The sequence below is a fragment of the Bufo gargarizans genome, chromosome 1 (genome assembly GCF_014858855.1).
Source record: "Bufo gargarizans isolate SCDJY-AF-19 chromosome 1, ASM1485885v1, whole genome shotgun sequence".
Lineage (NCBI taxonomy): Eukaryota > Metazoa > Chordata > Amphibia > Anura > Bufonidae > Bufo > Bufo gargarizans.
Genome location: NC_058080.1, coordinates 285,664,743 through 285,678,739, shown reverse-complemented (window position 1 = coordinate 285,678,739; position 13,997 = coordinate 285,664,743). Strand labels below are relative to the sequence as shown.

Here is a 13,997-nt window from a genome sequence, read left to right as displayed (position 1 = left end):
AGGCGAATACCTTGAAGAACCCAAGGCGGAGGTCCCCGGACCTGGGCAATCCAGCACCCAAGAGAAGTCGGGTGACCTTCCCGAGAAGAACAGCCCGAACCCGGTAGCAGATCAGACAGAAGCGTAGAGGCGCCAAGAGGACGGACTCATACCACACTGCATCCGAAGAGGAGGAAATTGCAGCAGGCAAGGGAACCGCAGTCCTGCCAGAGCCAACGAAGAATTCGAGAGGCGCTGCAGACAACAGCACTCTCGACCATGTGACCACTAGCGCAGGGAAGTAATGCCGCAGAAGGACGCATGGGCATGCATCTAGGACCCACGAACACTCACTGGCAGCTCGGTGCAGCAGAGAGCAAAAGAGCCTGTCCGGTCAGGAGGACAGAATGAACTCCCTAGGGACGAGTGCAAGGCTGGCGGCAAGCATAGTCTCCCAAGAAACAAAGGTATGCCGCAGGAAGCAGGTGAGGCATACGTACGAGCAGCCCCGTAAGCAGCGAGAGGGCCAACCCACCTAGAAAAAAGGGGGGGCTCGTCCCAGAGTGCCACAGCATGTACGGAATTGCAAAGTGCAACCTGAAAGGGAGATATGCACAAACCTAGCATAGCATGCGAAGGAACGCAATCAGTCCACCCTGAAAGGGGGGAAATTGTACCTGGCCAACAGCAGTCGGCAAGAGTGCAAAGACCCGTCCCAAAAGGGAGTGATGCCTAAGGCCGTACCTACTTCAGAGAAGCAGGACATTACCCTATAAACCAGCAGGAAACGCAGGAGGTCCACCTAGCGAAAGGGGAACATGCACAGGGATATCCTAGCATTAAATGAGTGTGCAATAATACACCCAACACTGAACTCAGCGAGAGTGCAACTACTCTGCCAACGAAGGGGGACATGTACAAGTCCAGCACAGCCATATAAGGACAGCCGTGAATCTCATGAGCGTGCCAAATTCTGCCCTTGAAGTGAGAGGTGGTCACGCACAAGGCCAGCACCGTAACCAATGGAAGTGCAAGCGTTCCACCCATGTTAGAGGGCCATTCTCATGGCCAGCAATGTATCCGGTGAGAATGTAGCACAACGCCCAGAAAAAGGGAGGGTAAAGCACATGGCCAGCATCTCATCCAGGGAGAGTGCGAGCACACCGCCATGCATGGGAGTCATACACATGGCCAGCAATGCACCGGCAAGAGACAAACACAGTCACTAAGGATGTGTGCATGTCGCCTGAGGAAGGAAGGCATGCCCCGGGCTGGCAGAGAATCCAGCAAGAGTGCGTACACCGCCTACGGAAGAGGCCCATGCATATGGCCGACAGCGGATCCAGCGAGAGTGCAAGCACCCTGCCATGTATGGGGTACATGCACGTGGCCAGCAACGTACCTGCGAGGAAACAACCAACGACAGAGGGATGTATGTATGCTGCCTGAGGGAAGGAGGCATACCTAAGGCCGGCAGGGAATCCAACAAGGGTGCAGCATACCGCCCAAGAAATGGCCGGCAGCGAAACCAGTGAGAGTGCAGCACAATAACATAGTACATAAGTACATCATAGCACATCAGCGAGAGTGCAGCATTCCGCCAATGGAAGGGGGACGTGCACATAGCCAGTACCGTATCCGGTGAGTGCAGTATTCCGCCTAAAAAAGGGGGTCATGCACATGATCGGCAACAGATCCAGTGAGAGTGCTGCGTTCCGCCCAGGAAGGGGGTCACGCACATGGCCGGCAGCGAATCCAGTGAGTGCTGCGTTCCGCCCAGGAAGGGGGGTCCCGCACATGGCCGGCAGCAAATCCAGAGAGTGCAGCGTTCCGCTTATGGAAGGGGGTCGTGCACATGGCCAGCACCGTATCCGGTGAAGGTGCAGTATTCCGCCTAAGAAGGGGGTCATGCACATGGCCAGCTAGGGAGAGTGCAGTAGCCCGCCTAGGAGGGGGGGGAATGCACATGGCAGGCACCATAACTGGAGAGACGATGAATGCTGCCTACAGAAGGTCCGAATGCACTTGGCCAGCGCCGTATCCTGGAAGAGGCAAGAAAAAACCGCCTAAAAGGGGAAATGCCCTAGCAGCGACGCAGGCTGGGAGCGCAACACCATGCCGCCTGAGGAAAGAGGTCATGCAGACATGCAGCATTACTGATGAGGCTGCAGCGTCCTGCGCAGCCCAATAGAAATCATGATCTATTATTAATTATTGCATCATTATAAAACATTTTATTTTTTTTTTTTTTTTTTTTTTTTTTTTTTTTTATTTATTTTTTTTTTAATTTCATTTAAACCCAGCTTCAGAGGCTAAAGGGGAGCCACTATATAGGGGCCCTGAGAGACCAGGAGAAAAAAAGAAAAAAGGGGGGCCAACTATACAGACCCATTTGTGGGAGCCGGCCTGCACCCAAAGGGTTAACAGGGATCCGGCCTGGAGGGCGGCGTGCGATCCCCTGAGGGCGGAGGAACCTCCAGGCGGGAAAAAAATCGCGCCTGGAGAAGTTCCCGCCCCCTCCACCAGAGACCGGAAAAGTGCGGCCTAGTAGGCCGCGAAGCCGGGGGCTAAATTTGCGGAGTCCGGCCCGTCATACCGCCGGGACCTGAGGCGGTTCAAACCGGCCGCGGGAGCCCACCCCGCGGGCCGGTCGGGATTGCGGCCCAGCAGGCCGCGAAGCCTGGGACCAATTAGCGGAGCCCCGCCGACCGGCACCTGCTGGGGCATAGTCAAGCCCAATGCCGGCCGCGGGAGCCCACCCCGTCGGCCGAAAGAGACAGGGCCCGGAGTGGCGGTTCTGCCGGCCGCGGAGCCCACCCGGCCGGCCGGAGAAGACAGGGGCCGGAACGTGGCATTGCCGGTCGCGGGAGCCCACCCCGCCACCAGAAGAGACAGGAGGGCCGGAATGGCGGCTCGCTGGCCGCGGGAGCCCACCCCGCCGGCCGGAAGATACAGGGGCCCGGAGTGGCGGTTCTGCCGGCCGCGGGAGCCCACCCGGCCGGCCGGAAAAGACAGGGGCCGGAATGCGGTCTTGCCGGCCGCGGGAGCCCACCCCGCCGCCAGAAAAGACAGAAGGGCCGGAATAGCGGCTCGCTGGCCGCGGGAGCCCACCCCGCCGGCCGGAAGAGTAAGGGGTCCTCCTTACTCCACTGCAGCGTCCTGCCCCTCCGGTAAGCCCAATGTGATTAGGCGAGATGGGGGGAAGCGCAGATGCCAGGGGGGGACCCAGAGACGGAGAGGTCAGGATATAGTCCCCTCACTAGCAGCATGTCCTATGAGGCCAGGAGAAAAGGGGAGCAGATTGCCGCACAGCAGCACCCCATGCCTATGTCCAGCAGGGGAAGGGTCCAGAGGCCCAGTATGGGGGTCAGGCACGCAGGAGACCATTGGGTGGGGGACGTAGGGCTGGAGAAGCCACTCTCTTACCACAGCCGTCTTCACCCTCGGTCCATTCCAGCAGGGTCGCCCCTTCAGCTACTGGCACCGTAGTGGCAGGACGCTGGAAGAGGGGCTTGGCGTGCGGGCGACCCTTGCGCTGGCGGGATGTAAGGGAGCTAGGCTGCCCTGATCCACCTTGCCTTCTGTGGGGGAGGCAGCAGTGCGGTGACCGGCACTGGCGCAGCTCAACCCCGGGAGAAACAGAGAGGTCTAGTGCGACTCTGTTGTCCCTGATGATCTGGAACAAAAAAGAAAGAAAAAAGTAAAAATCTAAAATTTAAACAAGGAGAAAACAGCCCTGCAGAGCAGGGAGTGTCTTGCCTCCTTGGACACTAAGCTAAAAACTGGCAGTCTCTCTCTCCAGGCTGAGGGTATAGCTGTGGAGGAGGGGCTTAACAGTTTTCACTTAGTGTCACGCCTCCTATGGAGATGAGCTATACCCAAGGTCTTCTGTGTCCCCCAAGGAAACTGGGCGAGAAAATAAGTTTATACAGTTATGCATAATACACCAGGGATACTCCTCTCCCTTGCGTTTGGCTAAAATTGGTGCACTATCACATTCCTGTTGTCATAGGTGCTCCATAGAAGGCACAGATTTTTGGCATCCGATATGGATGTGTTCGCACATTCAGAGGTTTTGGACAAAAATCACTGACTTCTTAACTATTCTTATGGGTCGCACAGTACCCATGAACCCCAAATTATGTATCTTTGGTATTTTAGACGATGAATTATGGGATCACTATGATAGAATATTTTTGAGGGAGACCTCGTTTTTGGCACGGAAAGCAGTGGCAATTAAGTGGATGGGGGAGAGAGGGCCCACATTGAATCAATGGAAAAACTTAGTAAATACCATCATTCCATATGAGAATATTGTATACAAAAATAGAGGGTGTGCCTCTAAATCTGCTAAGGTATGGGAAAGGTGGTGCTCCTCACCGCAGTCAATGTACACTCGACAGGATCTTTCTAACTCCCTGGCTAATATGTTGAGGCAATTGTGAGCTCATGTAATGTATTGAATGTGATAAAAGCAACCATAACAATATATGTGAAAATGTGTATTTGGTATCACGAACAGGTGATATGACATGGTACAGATTGTAATTGATTTTCGTATGGTACATACCGTTGTGTGTACTTTGCATACCTTGTGTATTTTGTATGCTCAAATAAAAGAATTTAAAAAAACTTCTATAGAATAGCTCTAACTTTTATATAGAAGTCCGCTCCAAAAATATCTTCTATGTTATAGATGACTGGACCTCCACTAAGATTTAACGGACAGTAGACGTTAAAAGATTTGGATGACAGATCGACAAAAGTCTACATGGCGGTAGATTTGATGTACTTTAAGCCCAGCAAGTACAAGAATTTGGACAGGAAATGTGGTGCCGTCATTCATATACCAGAGCAGGAAACAAGTTCAACGTTCTCATCCTCCCTCATCAGAAAAAGTTTCACGTAGTGTCACCAGTCTAAATATAACAAACCAATGCTGGATAAAGGTTTACTGCAATAAGTTGCTTTCTGGCATGCTCAAAAGGGGAATTTTTCTGACTCTGTGACCATGAAAATGTAGGCTGAAAGTTAAACCGCATAGATCTGAAGAAGCAGAGGAAGATGCTTGAGTAGAAAATTAAAACAATTTTGGAATTTGCATACCAATGCAAGCTGTAATACAAGCTAAAGCAGACCATTCATGAGCATGACATTCATGACAAAGTCCTGCCGAAAATATAAATGTGGATGTTTCCTAACAATGTGTTATATGATGTATGGGTTATGGTTGCTGGGGCAGGGCTAGAAGCTGCATTTTGGTGTGCAGTGGAGATTTTAATTTATTTATATATTTTATCTTTACTTTTATTATTTGACACTTTGTACCCCCTATAACAATGATGGTGAACCTTTTACAGACCAAGTGCCCAAACTGCAACCCAAAACCCACTTATTTATTGTAATGTGTCCACACTGCAATTTAGCCTGAATAACAATATAGTATATCTTCCATGTACTTTATCATTTAGCTATAATATCCTGCCTACATTCAGTGCGCTGCCTGTGTCGTTCATAGTGTATCCTGCGCTGATTAATGGCAGGAAAAGTCTAAGGCATATTGGTACACCATGGACATGTTCCAGGGTTTGGGTGCCTACAGAGAGGGCTCTAAATGCCACCTCTGGCATCCGTGCCATAGGTTCGCCACCACTGCCTTATAAGTTCACACCATACCTTTGGAGGACATTTAACTTTACATTTATTGCCGATTTCTCTTGTAACTGGGCTGACATAGTAATAATAGCTACAGCTTGTTGAGCACTGTGTATAGATAGATGGGGAGGCAGGGGAGTTGGGATTTGGCAAAACTAACATTCTCTCTGAAATTTGTGATAAATATGTCCTGTTAAAACAAAAAGACAGACTGCCTGCTCACTTAAGAATCAGTTTACATGATCCCATAAGGGTCCATTCACATGTCCCAAATGTTTTGCAGATTCGCAAAACACCGGGCCGGCACCCCAATAGAAATGCCTAGTCTTGTCCGCAGTCGATGACAAGAATACGACGTGCTATTTTTTGCGGAGCCGCAGACCGGAAGTTCGGGGCCGTTTTACAGGCTAGGGCAGCACTAAAGCCCGCCCATTAGTGCTGGTGATGTCACCGGGAACACTGCTGGGCGGAAGCCTCCGCCTAGGAGTCCCTATAGAGAGCCCGCTATATCACTGGATCTCCTAAAAATAATCTGATGCTCATATCAGTTGGACCAGAGAGGTGAAGATAGTGATATGTCAGGGTTTAGCTCTAAACCCCGACAACCCCTTTGTCCCCTAAATAGAAAGCATGTCTGTACATGCACTTTTTGTTTCCTATCACTGCATAATTGGTTAGTATACCATTTGCGAGAAGATGAGGTTTACACATACAGGTCAGTAAAACACGAATGAATCTGCTCACGTATCCGTTAATTTTAACATGTGTGCTCACGCATCAGTGGTTTTTCACCACGGAAGCGTGCCCTATTTTTGTCTGTGATTACGGATCCCTCACGCACATTATAGTCTACAGGTCTGTGAAAGCTTCGGACTTAGGCCTCATGCACACGACCGTTGTGTGCATCCGTGGCCGTTGTGCCGTTTTTTTTCGCGGACCCATTGACCTGTCCTATTTTTTTGACGGACAACGGTTCACGGACCCATTCAAGTCAATGGGTCCGTGAAAGAACACGGATGCACACAAGATTGGCATCCGTGTCCGTGATCCGTGGCCGTAGGTTACTTTCATACAGACGGATCCGAAGATCCGTCTGCATAAAAGCTTTTTCATAGCTGAGTTTTCACTTCGTGAAAACTCAGATCCGACAGTATATTCTAACACAGAGGCGTTCCCATGGTGATGGGGACGCTTCTAGTTAGAATATACAATGAACTGTGTACAAGACTGCCCCCTGTTGCCTGGCAGCACCTGATCTCTTACAGGAGGCCGTGATCCGTACAATTAACCCCTGCACCTGAAGGGGTTAATTGTGCTATCATAGCCCCCTGTAAGAGATCCGGGGCTGCCAGGCAGCAGGGGGCAGACCCCCCTCCCTCCCCAGTTTAAATTTCATTGGTGGCCAGTGCGCCCCCCCCCTCCCTCCCTCTATTGTAATGATAACATTGGTGGCACAGTGTGCGCCCCCCCCCCCCCCCCGGCCCCCCCTCCCTCCCTCTATTGTAATAATAGCATTGGTGGCACAGTGTGCGGCCCCCCTCCCTCCCTCTATTGCATTAACATTGGTAGCAGTGTGCGCCCCCCCCCCCCCTCCTCCCTCTATTCTTTTAATACATTGGTGGCAGTGTGCGGCCTCCCCTCTTCCCCCCCCAGATCATTGGTGGCAGCGGAGTTCCGATCGGAGTCCCAATTTAATCGCTGGGGCTCCGATCGGTAACCATGGCAACGAGGACGCTACTGCAGTCCTGGTTGCCATGGTTACTTAGCCTTAGCAATAGTAGAAGATTCATACTTACCTGCTGGCTGCTGCGATGTCTGCATCCGGCCGGGAGCTCCTCCTACTGGTAAGTGACAGCAATGCGCCGCACAGACCTGTCACTTACCAGTAGGAGGAGCTCCCGGCCGGACACAGAGATCGCAGCAGCCAGCAGCCAGGTAAGTATGATGCACACTGCCACCAATGCTATTATTACAATAGAGGGAGGGAGGGGGGCGCACACTGCCACCAATGCTATTATTACAATAGAGGGAGGGGGGCGGGGGGGCGCACACTGCCACCAATGCTATTATTACAATAGAGGGGGGGGGGGGGGGGCGCACACTGCCACCAATGCTATTATTACAATAGAGGGAGGGGGGGGGGGGGGGCGGGGGGCGCACACTGCCACCAATGCTATTATTACAATAGAGGGAGGGGGGGGGGGGGGCGGGGGGCGCACACTGGCCACCAATGAGTTAAAAACAGGGGGGGGGGGGGGGCAGTCATGTACACAGTTTCTTTGTATATTCTAACCTGAAGTGTCCCCATCACCATGGGAACGCCTCTGTGTTAGAATATACTGTCGGATCTGAGTTTCACGATGTAGCTCATATCCGACAGTATATTCTAACATAGAGGCGTTCCCATGGTGATGGGGACGCTTCAAGTTAAAATATACCATCGGATTGGAGAAAACTCCAATCCGATGGTATAAAAGAACTCCAGACTTTACATTGAAAGTCAATGGGGACGGATCCGTTTGAAATGGCACCATATTGTGTCAACGTCAAACGGATCCGTCCCCATTGACTTGCATTGTAATTTAGGACGGATCCGTTTGGCTCCGCACGGCCGTGGATCCTCCAAAAATCAAGGAAGACCCACGGACGAAAAAACTGTCACGGATCACGGACCTACGGACCCCGTTTTTGTCGTGTGCATGAGGCCTTAACATGGATTTTTCACAGATGAATCACTGACTGATCTTGTCACACACACGTCAACACGGATGTGTGAAAGAGGCCTTACTTACATATTGCTAGTGTTATCTGTCACATTATAAAAAACTGTTCTGCGTAATTTATTGTTGGCTAATTCTAGGTTAGTACCTTACTGTCAAGCTTCTTCATTGTGACCAGGTCCAGAGATTTCAAAGAATGGCCGGTGGGGGCAATGAAGTATAGGCAGGCATGAATCCTCGTGTCATGGTAGTTGAAAAGCGATCTTCTGATTTTCAGCTCTTCTTGTAGGTAGGCCTCAAACTGTGCATCAATGTACTCCACAATAGGCCGGTAGCTGAAATGAAACACATTACCGGACGTTAAATTTGTCCTGTGGTTTCCCTTTTTCGTGTAATTGAGAATAGATTACAGGAAAACAATTACAGCCCTGAGAAAGAGAGATCCATCTCAGAGCTGAGTTATTAGAATTCAATATTACTATCACACCAACTAAGCAGAAAATACATTTTACAGTCATCCACATCACCCAAGGACAGACTGAATATAACTAGTATGTTACAGAACAGATTGAGGGGGTCATGTGATCGAGGGGGGGGGGTCTCCTACTAATAATGCGCCTGTGTTAGCAAGTGTTATCTTACTGGCTCACAAGCGTTGTTCATTTCCGTACAGAGGACTGCAGTCAACGCTCTTCTACAGAATTTCTATCAAAGCTATATAATTGAGGAACCCATTAGATGCTTCCTGGGAAGAAAGAGCAAGCTACTTAAAAAAAAAAAAAAAAAAAAGTTCTGCTTATTCCTAATGAGGAGAAGTCTGAGCAGATCCTCTCACACAAGCACTTTAGGTTCTGTTTGGGTGAAACATTAAATAAATGAACTGTTATCTCTCCAATCCCATAGCATATTCGAAAGCCCCCCGCGTTACTGTTGGTGGCCAAACTTGCTGTTTTTGGCGGGACTGGCTAACAGTCTAACATATACAGCAGCTTCTTTCTCTTCCCCAACAGATAATGTCGAGGAAGAAAAGGACTGAGTATGTTGAATTTTAACACCCGATCCTTTTGTTCTGATGGAAACTATTTCTCCCTTCTCTCTGTGGAAAAAGCTTATATGTTCAGCCATGTACGTGGGATATGTGGGAGTTGAGAGAGTCCGTGCTGTCGGCCAGATGATCGCTCAACTGACAGCTACTGAAGGTGCATGGGAACCTAAGGATTACAATACCTTCCTCAATAAGTTGCAGTTCCCACCATCAGCACTTACCGTCACTCTACTGACACCTAAAGACGTATTACGTAACTTTTTAAAATTGCAATAGTTTTTTTACAATCCAATTTAAAAAGTATAGTAAATTGTACTCTACATAAAGAATAGTGTCCTGTCCGAAAACCTGTTCTAGCAGTAAATGAACTTTTTTTTAAAACTGCAGCCCATTCAAGTCGTCCAGAAGACATAACCCAAAATCATACTAGACATACATTTATATCTAGGAGAGTTACATTTGAAAATATATACTGTATATTAGATGAGCTTCTCATGAATCCGCATACCAACAATATCAGAATGGGGGGTTCTGACCATTCATTGTTTACATGTGTCTGACTAGCAGAATGCCCTCTACAATACCCTGTAACCCACTACCAAGTAAATGGTATGCCGGTAGTCAGACCCAAGTAAACTATGAAGAGACCTTGGCCCTTCCAAACATCGGATCAGCAGGACTGCCAGGAGTTAGACCCCTATGGATCTGACATTGCTGGACTAGCCAGAGAACTGAAAAATGTTTTGAACTGTCTTCCCCTATTGGTTCATGTCATATGACATGAGCCAAAAAGGAGAAAAATACCATCCTGACCCTACATGATGATCAGATTGGATCAACATTAGTCATTGATGTGGACTGTAAGTTCAAGTCTTCTGAGGATGTAAAGGTTAGACGCAACCCAAGTCATTTAAATTTTCTACATCATTATGGGATTCTCATACCTCTGGCACAGCGTTTTCTACTAGAAAGACCACCAGAGCCAAATTAACAATGACTACACAAAAAGTCCACAATCATGCAGCAGAGCTTTGATCTATCCATCTTTTCCTGTGCAGACTTCCTTATGAACTCTTTACTTCAACACACAGGAACCCATGGGAGCGCACAGTGCAAGAACAGCGTTTGATTGACAAGGCCTTGTGTGACCATTTTGCCCATACATGGAGACAACTGTAATAAAGTGGGCAGCTGAACATCCAAATATCATGAATAAGTAAAACAGAGTGCAATTTCATATTTTTCTTCACCGAGATCTAACTTAAAAAAAATGGGATATAGGTTATAAGAAGCCAATAGGGTATGCAGCAGGTCATCGTGAGAATCAGCCCAGAGACATTTAATGAGACTAATCTTTGACTTTTCTGACTGAAATCTGCAAAATTAAAGTAGAATGCTACTTATTTCTGTGGTGGCACCAAAAACCTGTTTGGATCGGTTAGTTGTTTTCCTATTCACATGCATGAGATGCCGCTTGTCCGCAGATTTGATGTGGATTTTGGGTAGCCTTAGGTTGGGGCTAAGTGACTTTCAGCTACATGTGCATTCCAGTTAAATCACAGGATTACAGCAATCTTAATGTTTCCTTATGGTACACATGGTCATGGACTACCTTGCAACATTGCAAAAGGTTGCCATGGTCAAATCTTTATCATGACAGCCGCAAGGTCTATTGGAACTTTATTTGCTATAGGATAAAGGCTCATTCAGACGACGGTATCCATTTTTGTGGGCCGGAAATTGCTGATCACCAAAGCATGAATACTGGCCATGTGCGTTCCACATTTTGCGGAACAGAATGACCAGCCCTATGATAGAAATGCCTATTAATAGGACATGGTCTTTTTTTGCAGCCTTATTGAAATGAATTGGTCCGCACACGGAAGGGATGCAGACACAAATATATACGGTCATCTCAATGAGGTTGCAGCGCAATTGTGGCACAGCCACCACGTGGCCCCAGTATAAATGTTCTGCTTCCATCCAAACTGTTAGTCACAATCCCTGTCAAGCATTAGTAAGCTCTAAATAATCACTTCCATTAGGCCAGTTGTGTGCACAATACCTGAAATCGAGATGATATCTAACATTTATTATATAGCTACAGTTTAGATTAAATTTAAAGTTGAGATACCATTTGAAGGTCTTGGCTACCATGCTCACCATAAAAATACCCATACTAATATTTTCATGTGACCCTGTATAGTGAAAAATAAATCCATCCCCGGAAAATAAATAGGATAATTAGGGTTTCAAAGCTGCCTTGTGCTTCTGAAACGTCATTCTAATAATTCTGCTCCTATGACAATTCATATATTAGCACATTCTATGCTTATTCAGCTTGGACGATAATTCCCCAAATAGCTCATTTAACCGTGCAACACAGGGGGCAATTGAAAGATGTCGAGATGGTGCCAGTCACTACCAGTTCCTGCTATAAAGAGCACAGTGTTGTAAGTAGCATCTGGATAGGCATCTTTAGGCTTGAAAAGATTACAGTTTTAGCTATTTTTTACAATTCAAAGTTATACAATTTTCCAACATAAAGCACCTTTATCAGTTCTTACGGTTTCTGCTTTCAGTCGATCAACAAGGTGGGATCTTCAGATGGAGACCTGCCTCTCCTGGGCCGCTGAGGACATGTAGGATCCAGCTACTTTCTTCTCTAATTGAAAGGCTTGGAAACGGCGCTATTCCTCACAGAGGAAATGCCATTTTGAGATTTAGGAGACCCAAAGTGGGAGTATAACAGGTAAATGCTGATTTCTATGTATACATCACAAGGTAACGGTCCCTACCCATATACATACCTATCATCTTTATTGATCTGATCTCCAAATCCTACAGTGTCAACTATGGTTAGCTTCAGGCGCACATTGCTCTCCTGAAGTTCATAGCGTCTTGCTTTTAACCGCACTCCGGGCTCACTGTGAGAGACTGGTTCACTTTCAAATTTCGTGTTAAATATAGTGTCCATTAAGGTCGACTTTCCAATGCCCGTTTCCCCTGAAAATAAGCAAATATGAAGATTACATGGATTGTAATAGGCCATTGACATTTGACAGGAATATTGAGGCAGGTATACTAATGCTGCCTAATAGTTGTTAGACAGTAAAAAGTGCATACATTTGGTACATTTTCTCACTAACACTAAGCCAACAAATAGGTGGTGTGAAGTTAGGCTACACCGTGTTAACCTGTGCCAGTGTTATGACAGTGGCTGACGCTGGATGACAAATCTGGCGCACCTATAGACTGTCTAGCCCTGGGATGCCCAACCTGCGGCCCTTCAGCTGTTGCAAAACTACAACTCCCGCCATGCCCTGACAATCTACAGCTATCAGGGCATGTTGGGAATTGTAGTTTTTCAATAGCTGGAGGGCCGCAGGTTGGGCATCTCAGAACTAGTTTAACGTCACACGACCTATTTGTTATATTAGTTTTACTTGACCATAACGCAATTCTATGACTGAGTGCCTTTAGAGGCATTCCGTTATTCATTCCGCTATAATAGAAGTCTATGGGCTGCAAAACGGATCCGTCCAGTTTCCGTTATGCAGGAGAGGACTCCCCTGCATAACGGAAACGGGACGGATCCGTTTTGCAGCCCATAGACTTCTATTATGGCGGAATGAATAACTGAATGCCTCTAAAGGCACTCAGTCATAGAATTGCGTTATGGTCTGTGGTAACGGAATCCATAACGCAATTCTGCTTTTACCACCAAACGAAGCGTGAACAAATTTCATAACCTGAAATTCGCTCATTTAAAACCCTTAAAAAATGCAGTGCAAAGCATGTAAACCAGATTTTTTAAAATTGTGTCAAATAAAACTGCCACATTTTTAATAGTAAATAAATCTTCCCCATTGTTTGTTACTTGTCATAAGAATCAACTAAAGGGAATGAGTCATCAGAAAAAGACCTATTGTTTAAATTATGCTTTTAAAGTTTAACTTTTTTTATATATATATTATTTTTCATTTTCCATGTCAATATCTATATTCAAAGGGGTTCTGCAGTTTGCTTAAACTGATGATCTATCCTCTGGATAGATCATCAGCATCTGACCGACGGGGGTCCGACACACCCGGGACCCCCGTCGATCAGCTGTTTGAAAAGGCAGCGGCGCTCCAGGAGCGTCACAGCCTTCTCACTTTTTACCGCTGGCCCAGTGACGTCACATCTAGTATCAACTGGCCTGGGCGCGGCTAAGCTCTGTTCAATTGAACGGGGGTACAGTATTGAAACTAAATTTTATGTGAATCAACTTTGGATGTTGCATCTGAAGTCGATTCACTCATCCCTATTAATACGTTTGCCTAAGCCAAGCTTAGCGTACTTTCACACTTTCGGCAGAGGATTCAGGCAGGCACATCCGTCACCGGAACTGCCTGCTGGATCCATCAAATCATATGCAAAGTGATGGCATTTGGCAGACGGATCAAGATCCTGATCCGTATGACAAATGCATTGAAATGCCGGATCCGTCTCTCCAGTGTCATCCGGAAAAACGGATCCAGTATTTTTTTCAATTTTTTTGTGGTCTGACCATGCGCAGACCGCAATGCCGATCCGTTATGCCGGAACACTCGGGG

At 47.5% G+C, this 13,997-nt stretch overlaps 1 protein-coding gene across 2 annotated transcripts in view; it reads right to left on the bottom strand.

Moving 5' to 3' along the window:
• SEPTIN11 (septin 11) overlaps positions 1-13,997 on the bottom strand; it is a 124,289-nt gene that overhangs the window by 54,096 nt on the left and 56,196 nt on the right. For both annotated transcript variants that reach the window (XM_044304401.1, XM_044304392.1), the window contains exons 3-4: positions 12,210-12,405; positions 8,503-8,689 (exon numbers count right to left, since the gene is read on the bottom strand). In XM_044304401.1, the coding sequence (XP_044160336.1) occupies positions 8,503-8,689; positions 12,210-12,405 (383 nt within the window). The remainder of the gene's footprint in view (positions 1-8,502; positions 8,690-12,209; positions 12,406-13,997) is intronic.